This window comes from Condylostylus longicornis, unplaced genomic scaffold (assembly GCF_029603195.1).
Source record: "Condylostylus longicornis isolate FDR11 unplaced genomic scaffold, ASM2960319v2 ptg000030l, whole genome shotgun sequence".
Lineage (NCBI taxonomy): Eukaryota > Metazoa > Arthropoda > Insecta > Diptera > Dolichopodidae > Condylostylus > Condylostylus longicornis.
This window is the reverse complement of record NW_026577999.1, coordinates 9,598,382-9,620,163: the sequence shown is the minus strand read 5'-3', so window position 1 is coordinate 9,620,163 and position 21,782 is coordinate 9,598,382. Positions and strand designations below refer to the sequence as shown.

At 22.2% G+C, this 21,782-nt stretch overlaps 3 protein-coding genes across 4 annotated transcripts in view; 2 read left to right on the top strand and 1 right to left on the bottom strand.

Annotated features, from left to right (window-relative positions):
• Nucleotides 1–3,520: 3,520 nt before the first annotated feature.
• Nucleotides 3,521–8,785, bottom strand: LOC129607831 (alpha-mannosidase 2). The gene is made up of 9 exons (XM_055519024.1): nucleotides 8,644–8,785; nucleotides 8,104–8,463; nucleotides 7,954–8,046; nucleotides 7,704–7,898; nucleotides 7,437–7,651; nucleotides 6,461–7,343; nucleotides 6,076–6,405; nucleotides 5,191–6,022; nucleotides 3,521–5,073 (listed from the first exon to the last, which is right to left on the bottom strand). The coding sequence occupies exons 2-9, from the start codon at nucleotides 8,404–8,406 to the stop codon at nucleotides 4,532–4,534; spliced, it is 3,393 nt and encodes a 1,130-aa protein (XP_055374999.1). The 5' UTR covers nucleotides 8,407–8,463; nucleotides 8,644–8,785; the 3' UTR covers nucleotides 3,521–4,531.
• An 807-nt stretch (nucleotides 8,786–9,592) lies between these two features.
• LOC129608050 (heat shock protein 23-like) lies at nucleotides 9,593–10,405 on the top strand. The gene has a single exon (XM_055519360.1). The coding sequence runs from the start codon at nucleotides 9,767–9,769 to the stop codon at nucleotides 10,292–10,294; it is 528 nt and encodes a 175-aa protein (XP_055375335.1). The 5' UTR covers nucleotides 9,593–9,766; the 3' UTR covers nucleotides 10,295–10,405.
• A 1,725-nt stretch (nucleotides 10,406–12,130) lies between these two features.
• LOC129607845 (uncharacterized) overlaps nucleotides 12,131–21,782 on the top strand; it is a 96,877-nt gene continuing 87,225 nt past the window's right edge. For both annotated transcript variants that reach the window (XM_055519054.1, XM_055519050.1), the window contains exon 1: nucleotides 12,131–12,393. In XM_055519054.1, coding sequence (XP_055375029.1) covers nucleotides 12,337–12,393 — 57 coding nt within the window. In that variant the 5' untranslated portion in view covers nucleotides 12,131–12,336. The remainder of the gene's footprint in view (nucleotides 12,394–21,782) is intronic.

The following is a 21,782-nucleotide window of genomic DNA, read 5'->3' as shown; positions in this document are numbered from 1 at the left end:
ATGTTAGAGACTTGTACAATTTACTGGAATGAAGATTTGCCATTGGTCCCTTTTTTTGAGACTTTTCACCTATTATACTTTGCTTAAATTTTATAAAAAGAATGAATAAGGCTAAATTTCCAATTAGTTAAAGCAAAAACCATATAATGTATATATATATATATGGTCTTTGGTTAAAGTTAGTCATTTTCGTGTTTTTTTGTCATGTTCTGAATTTTCCCGAAAGATTATTTTACTTGAATTGATATAAAAAGGAACATTATTATTTAATTTATTATTATAATTAGAGGTGAAATGGTAGAGTAATTTAGTATTATTTTTAGAGGAGAAATTGTAAAATTCGAAGAGCTTTCAAAAAATAACTACACTAGCTAACGTTAAAAATATATTTATATAACCTTATTATGCGCTGTCTTCCTTAGTTGGTTTTTAAACAGAATTTCACTTTTCATAATTGGATAAATCCTTTTTTGCAATATTGGATTTTGTGTATTTTTAAGATTAAATACGCAATAAGAAAAAGTTTAAAATGCTATTAAACGGATATATTATCTCACTCATTTGCTTAAACCCGAAATATCTGTCAAGAAAAATTTTCTTACTCGAAAATAACACGAAAAAATTACCTTCGTTTTCGAGTTCTTTTATTTGCGACTGTATAGTAAGAAGACCATATGAAATTTTCGACTCATAAAAAATTTGTCTTATACAGATTAATGGTTCCGTAAAAAAATATTACAGATGCAAGGAAGTAAAAAAAATATGTATGTATGTAAATAAATAAAATTTTGTCTCTCCAAAAAATGTTTTTTATTAAATTCTTTCATATTTATAAAAAAAGGAGAACAAATAAATTTTATAAATTATTTTTTACAAAATCCAAAAAAACAAGAGAAAAATTAATTTTTAACTTTTTCTTTTTGCTTTTAAGGATTTTGAAAATTATGAATTGTATATTTGCTAACTTTGGATTTAATTTTAATTATATTATATTTTGTTTTTTTTTTTTTTCTGTTTTTATTTAATTTTTAATTGGTTTATGTTTTTAAATTACATAATTTTTGTGTTTTGGAATTTAATTCTACGTAGAGTCGAATAATTCCTTTTCTTTTTTTTTAATTTTTTATGTTTTCAACTTAATTATATATAGCTACACATATATATTTAATTTAAATTTAAAATAATTATATAGGTACCATAATAAAAATGATAAATGTTTAATTAATAAAAAAAAAATATCAATCATTTGATCTGTACAAGTGAAATACTAAATAAGAGTTTTACGTGTCATGTTTGCATTAATTTGGAATAGAGAGAGAACATACCAGGATACCTACTAGAACTAATTATATACTATCACTATTTTATGTTTTTTTTTTATTCGAATATTTTCCTATAATAATTATGTAATAATTTTTTTTTATAAATAATAAAGCTTAAAATAATTTTTTTCATAATTTGTCTTTTTGTTTAGAATTATTTGCTGTATCATTAAAATGTTATCTTAATTTTTTACCAATTTTCAACTATAATATCAAAATTATTATGTTTATATTAAAAATTATTAATCAATTGATTATCGGTTAAAATGAAAATATTTCTTTATGAATCAATTACGACTAATTTAAATTTTTGTTAAATTTGTAAATTGTCGTTAATAATTTCGACATTATATGCACAGCAAATTTATTATAATAGAGTTTTTAATATTTTTGTATTATAATAAAATAATAGATTGTGAGGAGGAGTTTTTTTTTTTATAAATAAATAGATAAATTAATTAGTTATGTAATGAATATTAGAGATACTCTTATCCTTTATTGACGTCTTTATATTTTTTATCTATTTGTTTTTTCTTTAATTTATATTTGAAGAAAAGAAAGTTGAACGAACAATTAAGATTTTATTAAAATGAAAAAAAAAATACATGTAGTAATTTTTTTGCTCATTCTTTTTAAATTTGTTTTTAACTCCAATTATTTATTAATAGATATCAAAACTTTCGTAATCGTTTTTAAAAATTAATTTTACTAACTAGATAAATAATTATTTTACATTCGAGTAATATTAATCAATTTATTAAAATCTTTTTATAAATAAAGCTGCCAAATTTAATAAACGTTTTTTGTATTGGTTTTTTAATAAAATATTTTATTATTTTTTTTTATGTATCTCATCAAATAATGTTATCTTAAAATATGCTTATAAATTTGATCTAATTTAATATATAAAAAAAAAATCAAATAAAAACTTGAAAAATAAAAAAAAATTAAGCTAATTAAAAAAATAAATTATTTAAAAGACAAGGAATTGTAAGCTAACATCTGTTTAATAAAATATTTAAACCACATTAATAATCAGTCCGTTTTCGTTTGCACTTTACATTTTAATAGCTTTCAACTTAACTTAAGCTAATATCAATGATAAAGAAATAATTGAAGAACGTTCAGGAGATTCTATTGCATTAACCATTTTTTCCCTTTTTTTTTTTTTTAATTAATTAATCAAAAAATTTGCAAAGTTTTTGTTTCACCAAAAGTCAAAACACTTATTATGTAGTATCTTTGGAAAAGTTAAGAACTAAAAGTGGTTGGTGCAATAGGGCCCAGACATTCATTTTTTTATTATTTATCATTGAAAACTTTCTTATTTCCTACAGAATTAATGTTGAATGTAAAGAAAATCACAATATTTGAAAGTCAAAATCTTTTTTAATTTTTTTTTTCTTTTATGTTTTTTTTATAATAAATAAATACATTTCCTTCATAGAAGAAAAAACATTGCACTTAAAATTTAAACATCATCAATAAAAAAAAAATATATGTATATGTATAAATAAATACATATTTATATATATTTATCATTATTCATGTAAGATAAAAAAATAAAAATATTTTATTAAAATACCAATTTAAATGATTTTAATCTAACGAAATTTTTTTTAAATTTAATGAATTACAATATTAGTGTAATTCTCATTATACAAATTATTTTAATTAAAACAAATATTTGATAAAGATTCATTCAATTAAAAATTTTAATTTGACGATCCTAAAAATGAGGATTTTGTCATTTTAAATAAATTAAATATTAATTTATTCCATATAAAAATTATTAATAAGTTAAAAAAAAAAGGAACAAAGAGAATATTCTGCATTAAATTACTTATCATTTACATTAACGAATTTGATAAACATATAATGCTTTTCTTCATTTAAATTTGATACATAATAAAAAACAATACTCCTCCTCTATTAGGTACAAAATTTAAAATATAAAGTTAGAAATAAACAATTTGAAATGCAATTTATGTAGATATATTATATAATACACAAGTTTTCTATGTAAATTTAAATTTAAAAATATTTTTGTTCAATTAAATGCTATAAATTTTTATAATATCAATATTACTATATGATTCGATTCAGTTTGTAACATAATTTTCTAATTTTTTATAATAATTTTACTTATCAAAAAAGAAGAAAATTAAAAAAAAAAAGTACTAAAAATAAATAGCTGCCCTCTTATAAAATTAAAAGAAAATACAGGAATGTTAATTTTTTTGTTTCATTTTTGTTAACGAAATGTTTATGAAGAATGATAAATAAGTTTTAATATTGATAAGTATTCATAAACATTTTCTATTTTCAAATACAGAAAATCAATTATATTATATTATTTAATTTAAAAATGAAATAAAGTTAAAATGACTTGTTTTATTATAAAATTTAGAAATCGGAAAACAAATAAATTTATCTAAAGTGGCAACAAATGTAAACAAATTGAACAAATGTCCATTTAAAATACATAAAACTGAAACTAGTGAGTTTTTGTATGGAAAATGTTTAGCTGCGATCTATAGCATGGGTCTGAAATGGGTGAGTAAATTCGGTGTAAAAAAGCTACATAACATAAGTTTCATGTGTCAAATTGGAGACCATAATTTGGAAATTTTCCAAGCAGCAAAAAGAAAGTAAAATGTAGTGACTCCATCAGGGGTCAAAGTTCTGACAATTACCATTTGAATAGATGAGATGTCCCACACTATAAATCCTGAACAATTCGTAACAGAGGAATCAACAAAATCGTTACACTTTATGCCGTACAAGAGAGACAAAAAAGTCATCAATGAGTAATTAACGTAATAATTAAATTTGAAATTAGAAATATTTAAACGTTTTTATATTTTAATAATGTACTAATATGTTTTTTGTTTAAACATTTTGTAATATTTTGTTTTATTTTTTATGGGATAAAAAAGAAAAAAATTCCGTTTGTGATATGTTTTCAATAAAAAAAAACATTTGAATTTTAAAATATGTATACAATTATTTCGGTTAATATTGTAAATATTGCACAAACGTTTAAATATTTCATTTGAACTGTAACACTTTTAAATTAGATTATAAGTTATATACTTAATATACATACATATATTTTAAATTGTGAAAAGAAATACCTCAAAATTCAATATCTTTAAAATACCTTTCAATTATAAATTCATTACAAATCTTTTTTTTTTGTTTTTCTTTTAAAACTTAAATGTTATATTAAACGTTTTAACATCCATTGGTTCAATAGAAATATCTGAAAATGCTTTTATATTTTTGTATTTATTTAAACCGGTAAGTGAAGTACTTTCAATATTCTGAATTAAAAGGCGATCAAACATTATATCTGGCAGGCTAGTTGTACTATTGTTACAAATTAAATTTAAATTATCATCACTAATTATACTACAATCATAACCTTGGCGATGCATTATAATTAAAGCAGAACGTGATGGAAAAAGTGGTAACTGTTCTTCAGTTAAAGTACGTAAATTTAATAAATGCAAGTCACAAGGAATAGGATTTTTCAACAAATTAATTTTCTTCCTTAAATTTGTTGGCAATTTAAAATCAAAATTTTCCATAAAATATACGTTTGGCGGGTATCGTAAATTATTAATTAGAAGTGTACCTAATAAACTGGGCATTTGATAAGTATTTTTTAATTGTTTTGGCAAATCTTCAATAATTAACCAAAATTTGTTTCGGGTAAGACGACTGTCAACCACTCCTTCACCCATTCCTACAAATAATAAACATTAATAATATAAATTAATATTATATAAATTTTTATGCATTTTAATAACTTTAGTAAATTTAATATTATATAAATTTTTTTTTGCATTTTAACAGCTCTTACCTCTATAGTCGTCATATAAAGTTCGTCGATCTAACATTACTTCCAGTTCTCCAGGTTCTAAACTAGCTGCACCTTGAGCGTGATTTGTTATAAGTGTTATACGTTTATTGGTATCTTGGATAAAAGCTGCCGTTGTAATTGGAAAATAATTGCCTTCTATTCCGATTGACGGTACTTTAGTACGTCTGTGAAATTGGAAACCATTTTGGTCTGAATAAAACTCTGGCGTTTCTCCATTTTCTACATCTGTTAAAAATCTCATGAAAAGTTCAGTCTCTCTGTTTTTAGGTGGAAGTTCGAAATCTATATCATTTTCTATGTAGATAGCATTGTCCATAAATGTCCGAGAATTAAAAATCCTTACTGAATGAGCAAGAAACGGTGGATAGATAGTGGTCACATCACTGGCTAAAGGTCCGCTTGTAATAATTATCCGAACATTGTCGTATTGTTCTAAAACATCTTTTTCCGCTTCTCTTTCTACAGGATCAGTTTTGAATAAGTATGCCCCCGAATGAAATTGAGCACTTTTGTAAGCTGCGAATTTTATTCCACATTGTATTGGCTTTCCAATATTTTTTCTAGTAATTGATTTCAGAAACCCTGACTTTTCGTCGAATAGCAAACGCATTTTATTATTTTCTAGTTGAATATCACCAGGCTGTTTAATTTTGACATCAAATTCGTTCTTTGTTGTATTGTCAAAGCATTCATCACAATAAATAGTAGCCATATCATTTTTGTAATTATCTCGTGGTACAATTCGATAAGTCACTATCGACAGAGGCGGTAATTCTGCCAAAAATAATATAGAATACTGCTTTGTAGAGACCTACACAAAAAAATGTTAAAAATGTTTAATAAGTTCAAAATTAGATTTTTTACTTTAAGTTGATCTAAAGTTTTAGGGTTTTCGTAATTTTCTGTCAAATTCCAAACAGGATTGATTTGTTGTACAACAGCGGTCCCATTTTCGTTTATCACCAAAACATTGGGTCGAGAAGTTCTGATGGACATTACTTCAATACGCTTTTGAGCCAACGAGTTAAATATTACAAAAGAACCCTCGCCGTTATTTTCCAAAGTGATTGGCGTTTTTTTAGGTAATTTGCCAAAATTTTCCCGTTCTAGTTCGCTAAGTAAAAAGTTATGATGATAAGTTGGATCGTTTTCCAAAAGAATTTCTATTGTGGATTCCTGCATCTTTACTGTGTCCTACCGACAAAAAAATTGTTTATTTATAATATAAAAAATATTGAATTGAAATTACTTGTATGCTTTCAAAAAGTCTCAAGCCATAATCACGCATTACAGCTGCTTTAGAAGTTCCCGTAATGGCATCGTGATGTTGAAATAATCCCAAATTACGACGTGCCAAAATCATTTTTTCATAATTTTTTTCCAAAACTTTTACTGCATTGTTATGTCGTTTTTGTCTAACGAAATTGTATGCAATTGAAAAAAGAATTTCACTCGCTCGCAAATTATGTTCCAAATCTGTACTCAAAATTTTGTAAAATGGTCTTGTCGTAAAGTAACCTGACCAATAAGCTGGTCTGCCTTCAGAAAATATATCAGAGTAAACAAAAAAATCTCCCTTGAGTGAAGGGAAATTTTTATGTCGTTGGCGAATTTCTCGGAAATAATCTTTCGGTGTTCCGAATTGAATTTCTGTATGATAGACATCTTTGTGGGCATTAATGAAGTCAATGAGTTTTTTGTAGTTATTATATTGTTGATCAACTTCCCGTTCTTTATTATACCGAAAATCATCCCCAATCGGAATCAAGGCGACATTATGTGGAAATAAAGAAGCCGTTCTAGAATATTGATTAAGCAGCAATTGTGCTTTGTCAGCTACGTTTTCATCAGTGATAAATTGAGCTTTGATTGAGTACTCGGTATATTCTCCAGGAATTTTTCGAAAATCAAAATTTAAGCATATGAATGGATGGGGACCACAAGAATGTTTTATTGAATATATATCAAAGGGCATGTTATGTGTTAATAGACTCCTTTTATCATTCAAGTCAATACCATTTGGTGATGATGTTTCCCAAAAAGGTTTCCAGACAAAATCTCCAAATTGGTTTTTTGCAAACCATTGCTTCCACGCATAATGAATACGTTGAATGATTGTTCCATCAAAATCACTGTAAATATTAAAAAAAATTATTTAAGATAAAAACGTGATTTGAAACATAAAATTTATATCGTTATATCGGAAAATAAATTTCAATAATTACCTAGCTGCTAATAAATAAGGTACCGTTGCACCATGCCCAAATGGATCAATTGACCAGCCTACAGTCGGTGTTGCGTTTAAATTTACTTTAACCCATTGATGTCCTTCTACCAGTTGATCTATCATTGCAAAAATGTGGACGTTGGCTTCATCTGTCATTACCCAGCCTCCAGTAGTTATTTCAAATCTTCCACTGTTAATTAGTTTTTTTAAAGCCTAAAAAAAGAAAAATTATTTAGCTTCCCTTTTATATAATTCAAAAAGATACCCTGCGCTTTGTAGGATGTGCTTGATCCCACCATAGCTGCAAGAAACTCATTTCAGACCAAATAAATGTCATTTCCGTATATTCTTGCATTTTTCCAATAACATAATTCAAAATTTGTCTTGTGTCACTTTGAAAATAATTAATATAAGTTTTCAACCAACCAGGATCATTATGAGAATGCATCACTAATATTATCTAAAAACATGTATTATTTTTAAATTACTCATATTGAACTCATTTATTTTAATACTTTTAGAGGTGGTCTTGATCCATTCTTGATTTGAGAATCATACCTTTCTTCGAAAGATTTATCCCAATACTCTTTACTTCGCATCCATTCCGGCTTTTTATAAAAATATAAGAATAAATAAAAGAAAATTATTTTTATATGGCTGTTTACCTGAAATTCGAAATTTTCGAATTCTTTGCTTGTTGTAATATTGGTTTCATGCTCAAAGAGCTGGTAGCATTTCGAGTTAAATTCTGATGAGACCCCGCTCAGATGCAGAGATTCATATTTTCGATTTCGTTCTCCAGTTTCATGTCTTTTAAAATGACTTTTAGTATTATGTTGGTGAAATTGCTCTTTATTTCGTGAAGGTTGTCCAATTGATATGTAATATAGACATATGAGAATAGTTACAAAAGCTGAAAGAAGTCCTATGCATTTTGCAGATCCTCTTCGGAATAATTTAAATGTCATTTCTTCTTTAAAGCTGTTCGACTACCGCATCATAAAGAAATTTTAAGTTGAACTTCACTACACAAAAAAAAAATTGCGTTGTTATATTAATGTAATTAAATTAGTAAAACTATTATTAGACAAGGCTTCGTGATGTAACAAATTTATGTATTGAACTTTGCGATTTTACAAAGCGTTCTAGCAAAATTTTACATAAAACATGAATTTCTATAAGACCATTTACCCGTAAATACACACCTTATTTGCTTTAATAAACAATGTGACAAAATAAAATTTATTAATGCATTTTTAAGCAAAAATCTGGTATGTTAAATTTTATAATAGTCTTTAATAGCAAATTAATTTATTTCTTCCCCAAACAGCAGTCCACAAACAGATAACTTATGTCTGAGGTAGCAACTATTTGTGACAAACTAATGTCAATTTTGTTGTTATTTGTAATATGAATACATCATTCTTTGAGGGATGTTGTAAAACTAATTACGTTTACATAACAGCTGTAATGTGTTTAATCATTTTAGTTCTGTGGTAAGGTTTGAAAATTTCTTCCATGATGCTATACTTATAAATTTCTGGCAGTTAATAAATTTCTTAAAATATATGCATAACATATATCCAGAAATATTTTATGTTTTAAAATAAAATTGCCTGTATCATAACACTGCTATTTCTAGTGTCCTCCTGTAATAATCAATGATATTTTCAACAAAATTTTTTTTACTGACATGAAGGCACAAACAAAAAAATGTTTTTTCTATTGGTATGCAAAAATTTCTCTGAAAATTGAATCTGGAAATACCAATAGAAAATGGCATTAGATAAAATTTTTTTTTTTTGAGTCATAATTCTTGAAAATCAGCTTTTTACAATTGACTAATAATAGGTTAATTTACAATTCGGCGTTTAAAACTTCCAAAAATAATTTAAATTTATTACTCATTGATCTTTTTAGTATTTAGTGCAATTATATTAACTTTTATAAATCAAAATTCTATCTTAGGTAACATAATGAGTTTAAATTTGTTTATCTACGTTTTGTAAACAGCTTTTTTCGATATTAAATTCGAAATGTCACATTACCCGCCAAGTCAGCCGGTATTTGCAATTCTGCAGCCAAGGCTGCCAACTTAAATCCTTCAAAAACTACATTTTAACATTAACTGCATTTGCATTTGCATCTTATTCGCAGAAATATTCAGTTTTTAAAGCGCAAGCGCGCAATTTATTTTAAAGTTCCTAGACGTTAGTGTTTGTCTTATAAATTTTGCAAGAATAATTTAGAAAAAAAAGCTTTGTTTTAATTTATTAAAATACGTTAATCGAAAATACATAATATAAAAAAATTGAACTGAACAAAAAGATGTCTGTTTCTTCATCAACTTTCAATTTATTTGAGCCTTGGGAAATTCAACCAACAAAGAGAAGATTATGTATTGGTAATGACCGCCTACCATATGATTATGATGTCGTTCCAATGCATTTAGTTTCGTATTTATCAACTTTTCCTGAATTGAGACGGAAAAAAAGTGGCCAAATCAAGCATGATTTCAAAAATAATAGTGACATAAAAGGGAATGAATATCAAATGTGTTTAAAAGTATCCAATTTTAAACCGAATGAAATATCTGTTAAAGTAAAAGATGAAGATGTCATTATTGAGTGTAAACATGAAGAAGAACGTGATAAATATGGTGCTATGTCTCGTCATTTTATAAAGCGATTTAAACTACCAGATGAGTATAGTTTAGATAACTTATCTTCATATCTGTCATCAGATGGTGTACTAATTATAAGAGCTCCTAAAAAACTTGCAGGTGATTCAAATGAACGTATTGTTCATATACAACAGACTGGTCCTGCATATTTGAATGTTAAAAATTCTTCATAATACAATGAATAAAAGCGAAAATTAAATATGAAACTTGTACTTTTTACTTTTCAACATAAAAGTTTTCTAAATATGTAGATAATATAATGGAATGTTGAGATTGGTTTTCAGTTTGAGGACATTTTTAGTTTTAAACATATAGATTAAAGTAATTTTTATATGGATTACCTATTTGTTTCAATTTTTATATACCTAATATAATTATATAGATATTTTACAATGTTCGATTTTATTCACTTTAATATTCATAATTTCAGAACACTTCAAAAATAATTCCATACAATATTCATTTTCTATATAGGCTATAAAGTTAAATTAAGGATCATTAAGAATCTTGCAAATGGATAAGTAGATCCATTTGAAGATAAGTACCTACCTACCTGTTCAAAAAAGTTATAAATTTAATAAATATCTCGATCAATATTTCCCGATTTTCAATATAAATACATAGATATTCTTATCTTTTATTTATTTTTCGATAAAAGCATGTCCATGGAATGGTTAAAATTTTTGAAAAGGTAAAATACAGGATAAAATTAATATTTAATGGGTACCTACTGTATTTATATAGACGATATGGACATCTAACATTTTCAAATAGGTTATTTACTATATTTTCTTATTTTGTTAAAAAAGGTTTTTTACTGCACTTTGCATTTGCTTTCTTTTTGTTCGAAATCTGTAGGTAGTTAAAAGTATTCCAAATTTTCAAAATAACGTAAAAATATTTTTCAATTTTTTTCAATTACATATATATACATACATAAGTACCTAAATATTGTATTTCTATTTTATACAGACGTAACATTAATATTGTAAATTGTAATGCTAATATATGTACATTATGTTGTAATACCGAAAAACATTATTATACATTATGTGCTAATGCATTTAATATAACATACATATGTATGTGTACTAAAACCCGTAATCATAATTACATACATACATATAATATAATTCGCATAGAATGCATTTGGCTGTCAATTTTATAATATAATTTTAAAACACCGTTATAATACATATTTAATAATATTTTGAAACAACAATGTTTCTTGTTTGCGCAGGACTTAAAATTATAATATAAATTTCTCAAATTTTCTTAACTATTTGTGTTAAATTTCCCCTTTTTATATACATACATTATCATAAAAAATAAGTATATTTTTGTTCGAAAAAAAAAATTATATGTATGTGTGTATGTAGGCATAAAAAATATCCTGTCTTGTTGGTCAATCAAAAAATAATTTTTTTTAGTTTTCGTGGCGATACTACTTGAAGCAAGTTGTGCTATTATAACATTATTAAAAATATTATTAAAAGAGAGAAAGAAAAAAATAAAAATATAAAATATAATATATTAAATATATATATATATATATATATATACATACATATGTATATTAAAAAAAATGTATTTATAATTAAAAATTTCTAAAAAATTAGAAATCATTTTCTAAAATCAAAATTTTATTTAACAAAAATATTTTATTTTAAAATATTTAATAAGAAAGGAAATTATATATTGGGGTCATTTGTATAACAGAAAAAAAAAATTTGTTAATTTTTTTCCTTTCTATAAAAAGTCATTCTATAAAATTCTATACTACTCGTATTTCCTAAATTTCGAAATTAAAATAAAATTTAATCTTTACAAGAGTATAATAAATATATTTAAGTAAGTACATGTAATATTAGGCATTATTACAAGTTAAAAAATATTCAAAGAAAAAAGAAAAATTTAATAAGTTTAAAAAGTGTTATAATTTTAATAATATTTTAATAAAATATATTATACATACATACAAATATTAAAAAGTAGAAAGTAGAGAAGAAACTTAAATGAAAAATTTCCTCTTTTTGATTTAATTAAAAAAACCATACTTTCTTTTTTCCTTCTATAAAAAAAAGAGTTAAAAAAGTTATTTTTTTTTTTTTGAACTAAAAAATCTTCTTATAAAAGAGGAAAATATTACAAAAAAAAAAAAAAAAAACATTTTTTTTATAAGCAAAGTAATTACATAAAAAAAACAGGAATCCTTATGATTGGATCATTTTGGAATTTTTGTAGAGCGTGTCCCTCAATGCCTGTAGATAAGGTGAGTTTTTTTATTTTAAAAATTGTACATTTTTCCATTACTTATATAGAAAATAATTTTTAGAAAAAGAATTTTCAATATATTATTTATGATTTGTGATATATATGTATATTGTATTTTTACTTAAATATTCTTATTCTAAAGTAAGAAAAGTTAAAAACAATATATATGAGAAATATACATATATATATATTTTAAAAAAAAAAAATACAATTCAAACTATACATATATGTATATATATATATGTACATATAATTCACTTTTTTGTATGGAACTTTTTATAAAACGGTCATATGATTTCACTGCAGTATAATATAATCATCATTGAAATAATCAATATCCTCGTTGAAAAATTATGCATATATACATATATCTATATATACATAGGTATATTTATATTTTAAATACTATTAAAGGTACATATTACGTATATATAACATACCTATATATACTGTTTCATATATAACAAGAATGATAATATTGTATATATATATATATACATATATGTTTAAGATTGAACTTTTCCATGATTTTTAATGTATAGATATTTTTTATGTGCATACATATATATATATACATTTATATATATGTATATACAAGTATATTATTATTTTATTATTATTATTTTGTATGCTTTTTTTTTTGCTTTTAATATAATAATGTAAGATTCAGAATATAAAAAAAAGAAAAAAAAAAATCGAAAAAGGGCACTGAAAAACGAAAAAATATAAAAATCATGTTTCAAATCGGAAAATTTAATAAAATGTGACATACTCTATAACAATTTTGTGTATAGGTACTTAATATAGAATAATATGTATAAAAAATTAAATCTTGTCTCTTTAGTAGGAACAATTACTTTTTCAAAAATTTTAAAGTATATTTTAAATATAATATGTAAAATGTAATTTTTTCAAATTTATTTCAAGAAAAAAAAATTAATTCATTGTATTTTTATAAGAATATGTATAAATTGTATGTTTTAATTGTATATATATATTTATGTGGGATTTAGCAATTTTGATTATTCTTTTGAAGTAGAAATTCACGATTTAAGTTTAAAGTTATATTAATTAATTCATATATTTTAGCACAATTTTAAAGCTTGATCCCGGTTGAGCCCCCATATGTGGCATTTAGCAATTTTTATTGTCGTGAGCGAATCAATATTAACTTTAATTTTGTTTAATTTTTTTTATGAAGTAAAGAATAATTAGTATAGCTAATAATAGCATTATAGCTATAAATAATATTGTAAAATAAAAAATATATATATTAAACATTCTACTATGAATTAATTATTTTATTGTTGTACAATCAAAATTGCTAAATCCCACATTTATATGGTAATGATTAATGTTTTGGTTATCTATAATATTAAAGTGCAAGTAATAATTTTTTTTCTTTTTTATAATAGAATAGTTATGTACAATTTAGCCAATTTACCTACATAATAAAACACAAAATAAGAATGATTATTGAGACCTATGTCACAATTTAAATTAAAAACGATAATGATTGTTCCATTTGGGTTTAAAAATAATTAATAATTCGGTTAATTGGTTATTTGCTTTTTATAGAATATTTATTTTCTTTTATAGTTTTAATTCAAGCTATTAAAATTATTATTGCTTTATTTCCAAAGCAAATTTGAAATTGAAAGTTTTTGGAATTTGAAAATGGACTAAATTCGGTTTCAAGATTAACCGTCCATATAATTATAGTATATCGGAGTATTATTATAGCATATTCGAAAGTTATGTACGTGTATGTAATTTTGTTTGAAATTAAAAAATGGCAATTTAAATTCAATTAAAATATTTTTTCCTTTCGAAAATTAACTACCTATGCCTATGTTAATGTACATAACCTTTTATTATTTAACTATTATATATTTTTATTTATTTACATTTTTATTTTTTTTTTTATGTATTTCAATATAGAGCAATTATTGATTTAGAAATTAAAATATGAAAAAGACGAACAGCAATAAAATGAAATATAAAATTTCCTGTATTAAAAAAAAAAAACATTTTTTCTGCATAAAACCATAAGTAAAATAAATAAAAAAAAAAATGGTAAAAATAAAGAAAAAAAGATTTTACTTTTTTTATTTGCTTCATTATTTTATTTTCTAAGGATATAATAATTTTGAGAACAGAAAAATACGAAGTTGACAAGGATAAAATACTTTGCAATGACTTTTTGTTTTTTTCTCCTTCTTATTATAAAGTATTCTTGCATATACGCCCATATACGTATATACATTCATAAATATATACACATGTATGCTATAAAGTTCTGTGTATACAATTTTTCTATATTTTGTTTTATTTTTTATTTTTTTTGGGAAAAATCGATACTTAGTGTTTTTTAGTTTCACGCATTCGAATATATTGTAAAGAACCGCAAAGTTAAATATTAATGGTGTTCTTCTCTTTTTTTTTATTATATGAAGTCAGACTTATATAAAAAATTATAATATATGTATGTAGTATTTATAGAAACATAAAGATATAGAAATACATAAATGAAAAATGTAAAAGAAGTTCGAATTTTCTCAATTATATGGAAATGTATATATATATAAAAATATGCAATAAAACAAAAACTATATAGTAATTTATACATATATATATAAACAAACATAGAATTCAATTGATATTTATTACTTATATAGGTACTAATGAGAGGATGTGTATAAATTGCAATATATAATAATAATATGTATATGTATATATACCTGCAAACGTATATTTCACAAAATTACCCGTAAATAGATAATATGTATAAATAATGAAATTTATGTAAAATATGTATATATACTAATACATCCATACATATATATTTATTATTTTAAAATTTTTATATGTATGTATGTATAAATTTATATAAAAAACTTCAAATTTGCCGTTATACCGGCAACAACATTCCCTTTTTTTTACATTTTTTTTTATTTTTTTTTTTTTCTGTTAGGAAGTTATTATGTACATGATTTGTTATTGTAAAAACTTAATATATTCAGTTATAGAGTTATTCAATGTATAATAAGTAATATGTATATATATGTATACATCAAATATATATATATATATCGGATATATATGTATATATATATGTCCGATATATATATACATATACATCGAATATAATATATGAATGCATCTTTGCAGAAATTTATGTGTATGTGAATATATATGTATGAATATATATACCTTTTAATATATTTGCAATATGTAATAAAAATTAATAAATTGATATATATGTACTTAGTTCGAATTTGAAAATAAAATGATAAAAAATATAAAAAAAATATAAAAAATTATTCTTTTCCTTTTGATATTACTTTTATAATTTTATACGTTGTCCTTAGGAATTTCACAAATTCTATATATGTAAAATGTAGTATGTATGTGGGGCTACGTGCATTTATTACGTATGTATGTATATAATATTGAAGAAAGTAATTAATATTAAAAGAAAATCTAATAATTTCAATTTAATGTAAACATTTTTGCTGTACACATAAATATACATATATGTATATATAAAAATATTATGTTTAAAATGTATTTTAATAAATGTATGTATATATCATATAAAAGAAATATCGTCACAAAGATGTTTTTTTCATGTAAATTTTTTACTACAGATTTGTAGTATATTAAATATATTAAAATTATAATTAGTATAAGCACTGGTATACGTAAAATTTTTAAAGTATAAAAATATATTTTCATATTAAATTAGTAAAGTACTTATATACATACATAGATTATTTTTTTTTAAAACCAAACATATATACATAACCATATAATTGTACATATACATAACCATATATACGTACATATGTCATAAGTTCATTTGGACGATTGTGAAAATTTAAAAATTTTCACATCTACGAGTATATAATGTTTTGATATAACTGCGGTAACCATTATAATTTACATTGTAATGCATTACAATTTCTTAAAAAAAATATACTTAATAACTATTTTGGTTAAAACAAATATAAAATGTTCGTAAATGGAAAAGACGATGGCTACAAATAATTATTTGTAAGTGTATATATGCATAGTGGTGGTAATAGAAAGCTTTTTAAAATGGAATAAGAAATGTGGTTTTTTTTTTTTGTTTTTTAAACAGTTCACGAGGAAACAATGAACTCTCTTCCAAATATACACTGATGTTAGTATAATGTTTTTGTTTTTTTTTTTCTGTTTTTCTTCTTTTATTTTTGTATTTTTAGTGTGCTTTTTTAACTTTTTCCGGATGACGTAATGTTCGAATTACTTTTAAAATACAAATATATTATAATAAAAAGGAAAAGAAAAACAAAATTAAAAGAAAAAATCATAAAAAAAAAAGAATAAAGTCTCATCGTTTTTACCATCGTCTTCCCCAAATATACTTTACCACTTCTCCTTTACCTTTTCCTTTTTTTTTCTTACATCCGATATACTTATTTTTGTTCTTACTCTACAATACATTTAAAAATAAAATACAAATGCGCTCATATTATAAATATTATATATAGAAGTAGAATATATAGAAGAAAATTTAATTGAAAATTTCTTGTACTAGTCTTGTCCAATGGAAGGGATTTCATTTCGTATAATATGGAAGAGAAAAAAAAAACGTAATAATAAGAGAAAAGGTTAAAGGGAATAGAATTTAAATTTTATTGTGTAATACAAATGTATAAATATGTATATATATATATACATATATATATACTACGAGCATAAGTATACGAGCATAAATATAAATGTCTGTATTAATAATATATTGTATATATATATATCTGTAGTTAAAAATATAATGTATATTTACATTTTTATTAATAGAAATAGAAAAAATAAAACGCTTAAAGTATAACCTAATGTAATAAAAAAATTTTTTTTCATAATACGAAATAGTAGTATATATATATGATATAGATAGTATATATAATAGTATAAATGAACATAATTACATTAACATATTTTTAATGAGGAAGAGGGTAGGTGTATACAAAAAAAAAGTAAATATTAATTAAAAGAAAAGTACAATATAAATATATATATAATATATTTATATATATATATATTTATATATACATATATTTATATATATATATATATATGACTGGACTAAAGATATGAAAATGAAAAAAAAATGATGGTTTCGGGCGTGCTCGGAAAATATAAGTAAGTGTTTTTTTTTTTTTTAAGCAGCACTATATGGTCATAAATTATAATATTTCTCACTATAAATTTTTTGTCTGCATTCATATATATATTTAAAAGGAACAGAAAATGTAGCATAAAGAACTGAGTTTTAATATATTTTTTTTTTAAATTTTATATAACTAGCTTTTATAAATTAATTATTTATACAAAAACAATCAAAAGTTTATAAAACAAAAAAGTGAATTGTTATATGTTCTAATTTAGTGTATTCTATATTTTTTAGTAATACTCGTATATATTTTATTATTAATAATGGTGATTGAAATGATGTCATTTTATTTATTATAAATTGTATATATAAAATTATAATATATATAAATTTAATTATGTCGTTTTTGTTTGAATATACATATATATATATATATATATATATATATATAAATATGTTAAATATTTTTAAAATCTAAAATTATCATTTTGTTGTTATTTTGGCGTATGTACAAGTGAAATACAATATTTTTAAAAAAATAAATTATAAAAATTGCATATAATAGGGCGAATATAAAATTTTCTTATACATGTAAAATTGTATTTCTATAGAAGAATTTATAAAATGGTAGTTCAATAATATTACAGAAAAAATTTGGAAAAAACTTATTTTAAAATTACAAAAAAAATGTGTGTTTTTTACATATTTATATATTTACAAGTAAATCTCGTTGACTGTATAGTTCTTTATATATAGATAAGGTAATTGCACATATATAGTGCATACAGTGTGTATATACGGCAAGGTTTCTCAAATTTCATTCTATAAAGCTTATATATTCTTTTCGAAATTAAAATTTATAGCGCTTGCTTATATATACTTTTATCCTTTTCGGAATTAAAATTTACTTTTGGAGTTAATGTCATAAATTAAGAAAAAATTAGATTTCAATAAGTAGGAACATAATAATTATAAGTACAAGTTGCCGCATTTTATTTAATAAATATATATGTTTTTAATACTTCATTAATCTTGTAAACACAAAATATGAAAATTATGTTTTCAATATATTATTAATTTTTTTTTTGAGTTTTATATAAAATTCTTCTCTATACATCATGTTATATACTTCTTCTTTTATATAATAATTCAATTTTTATTTGAAAATAAATAATATATATCAATAAAAATTATTATAAAATATAAATTTCAAAATTTATTTCATTAATTATGTATAAATTACAGTAATTTCTATACTAACAATAAAAATCAAAAAAAAAATTCATTTATTAGGAACCATTTCCATTTTTTGATAGCTATAATTTCAGATTAATAATTAATATAGCAAATTTTCACGAAATCTTACATTTTCTATATATAAAAAATGTAATATATTTTGACAAAAAACGCAAATTTAACACCAAATTGATTAATTAATAAAATTAATACAATTAATTATTTAATTGCCGCAATTTTCGTTTACAGTTTGAAGAACACTTACTCATATTATTCATATTAAAATAAAAATAAATATTTTCTTTCCGTATATATAAAGTATATACAATTATGAAATATTATTATAAATATACACAAATTATTCACATATATACGCGTGTACATTTTAATTTCTATGATTAAAAAAACTCCTTAAAATTATATCGTAATATATTTTTATAATTTTTACATACATAACGTTTATATACCTGTGTCTATATAATGACCTATGTCATATGCTCATAATAAATTCTCTTGAATGAAGTGGAAAGCTTTTTAACTTTGATAAAAAAAAATCCTTACTATATATATATACTTACGACAAATATCTTTTTACATAATATTTATATAGTAAATATTCAGTTATTTAATTATATATGGGTATATACATATGTATGATATATATATGAGTATATATATATATGTATGATATATATATGATCATATTATAAATAAAAAAATAATATTTATTAGTTGAATATATATCAACATATGTATATTAAAATTAAGCAATATATAAGTGCTATATATGGTATTAGCATAATAAACTATATCGTACACAATATGAATTGGAATAAATACTTCACAATAATATTTCGAATTACTTATATACACATATGTATGAACTTTATATATATATATATATATATCACATTACTGTATATCATAAATTTTAATTTAACTGAGTAGTAATATGTTTTTATTATTTACGTATAATATATTACGTATAATATGCAATGATATATATAAGAATATATATGGATATATAACTATTTTCAAAATATTTTGCATCCAAATTTTATTATATAAAAAGATGTATACTGTATATTACGTTTTTTTTTTTCAATTTTATTGATTAAAATTGTTTGAATTAGTTTTCAGTTTATTGAATTTTTATTGCAGACAAATATACCTATACATACTTATGTGCACATTTGTATATATAGATGTGCTTGTGTAATAAAATAATGAATATTACTTAATGAAAATTATTTATTTATTTTATACCAGTAATTTAAATATTGCCGGTTAAGGTTTGATTAAAAAATTGTAATTGAACAGCATTCTTATAATTTAATAAGCAAATTGACTACAGTTATTTGTCCACTTCTTTTCAGAGTTACTATCATCTTTGACAAATTTTCCAACTTTAATTTTCAAATAAATTAGTATGTAAATCGCCTATAGTATATGAATATTATATTTCTATATTTTGAATTAACTTTTTCATTAATAAGGAGCAAATATTATAATACGAGGTAATAAAGGTAATGATTAATTTGTAATAAGCCTGAAATTCAAATTATATAACATTATCTATTATAAGGTTCAATAAAATTTTTGTATTTCAAATAATAAGAATAATAAGAGAAAATTGAATGAAGTTTACGATTTGAATAAAAAATTTTTTAATGTATTTGTATAACTTCGTAATGGACAAATAAAAACGAGAACTATATAAATTCTACATCATTATTCTTTTAATTTGAAATAATATGATCCGGATCTGAAGTATACTAAAAGTTTGATGTTTCATATACATATATTCAAATGCATATTTAAGGATATGCATTTATTATCCTTAAATAATATAAATTTCTCCTTGTAAATAAAGAGAAAAAACAATTTAAAATTAACTTCGTCAAATGCATTGATGCTTTTATTTAAAATTTACACACGTATAAGAAATTTATATATTAATATAATTTTATTATGCATATTTTATATACATATTAGGTTCAATAAATGTAATATATTACTTGAAATTTAGTATGGTGTAATAAATTTTGTAATTTTGTTTAACATAAATTTTACAAATGAAAATTGAATTGAAAATAAAAAAATGTCAGGTGCATACAGATTTTATTCTTTCACAGACATTTTTCATATATGATAAGCAAAACTTTTAGTTAAATTTTAGATGAAATGAAATAAAAAATCAATTGTTGCTTGAAAATGCTATAAGAACTTTTCATTTTTCACAAGATTTCAATTTGAAAGCGATCAGTCTTAGCTTTGATAACAAAAACTTCTAAAGGCAGATTATAATGGTTTCTTATTCAAAATCATTTCTGCAGTGTTGTTGTAGAAAATTTAATGAAGTTTTCTAACTAGTTTTAATTGTTTTATTTATACAATTTAACTGGAGTTGTTACAGAGAAATTTTACGAAACTTGTACTTGAAAAATCTCTATGATAATTTCTTCGTACAATTTCTGTTTGTCATAAGTGTTCATCTTAAAATTATTTCCCTTTTATATTAAGCGTAATTACAAAATCTTAAAAGATTTTCACTTAATTTAATATTTAAATATTTCGTTTTTCGATTATTCAAAACGATTTTAATCTAATACGATATTAAATTTATTAGCTGGAAAAATTTCGATTAGTAAAATTAAATTTTAATATCATAATTTAAATTATTTTCCTTTTTGTCTACATATTTCTAAATAAATTATATTTTATAGCATGTTCTTGAAATTTTCTTAAAATATTTATTAAATTTCACTCCGTCTGCTCGTCTGTTAAAACTTTTACGTATTTCACGACCGAAAACTGAAATTCTATAGAACAGAATTTTTACGAATTCTAAATGTTAAAATTTCAATTTTGTGTCCAAATCAAGGACAATTTATAAGTTTTAGAAATGCAAAAAGATGACTATGATATTTTCGTGAGTTGACCCTTTATATTAACCGTTATCTCAAACAGTTTTTTTTTCGCTAATTTTTAAA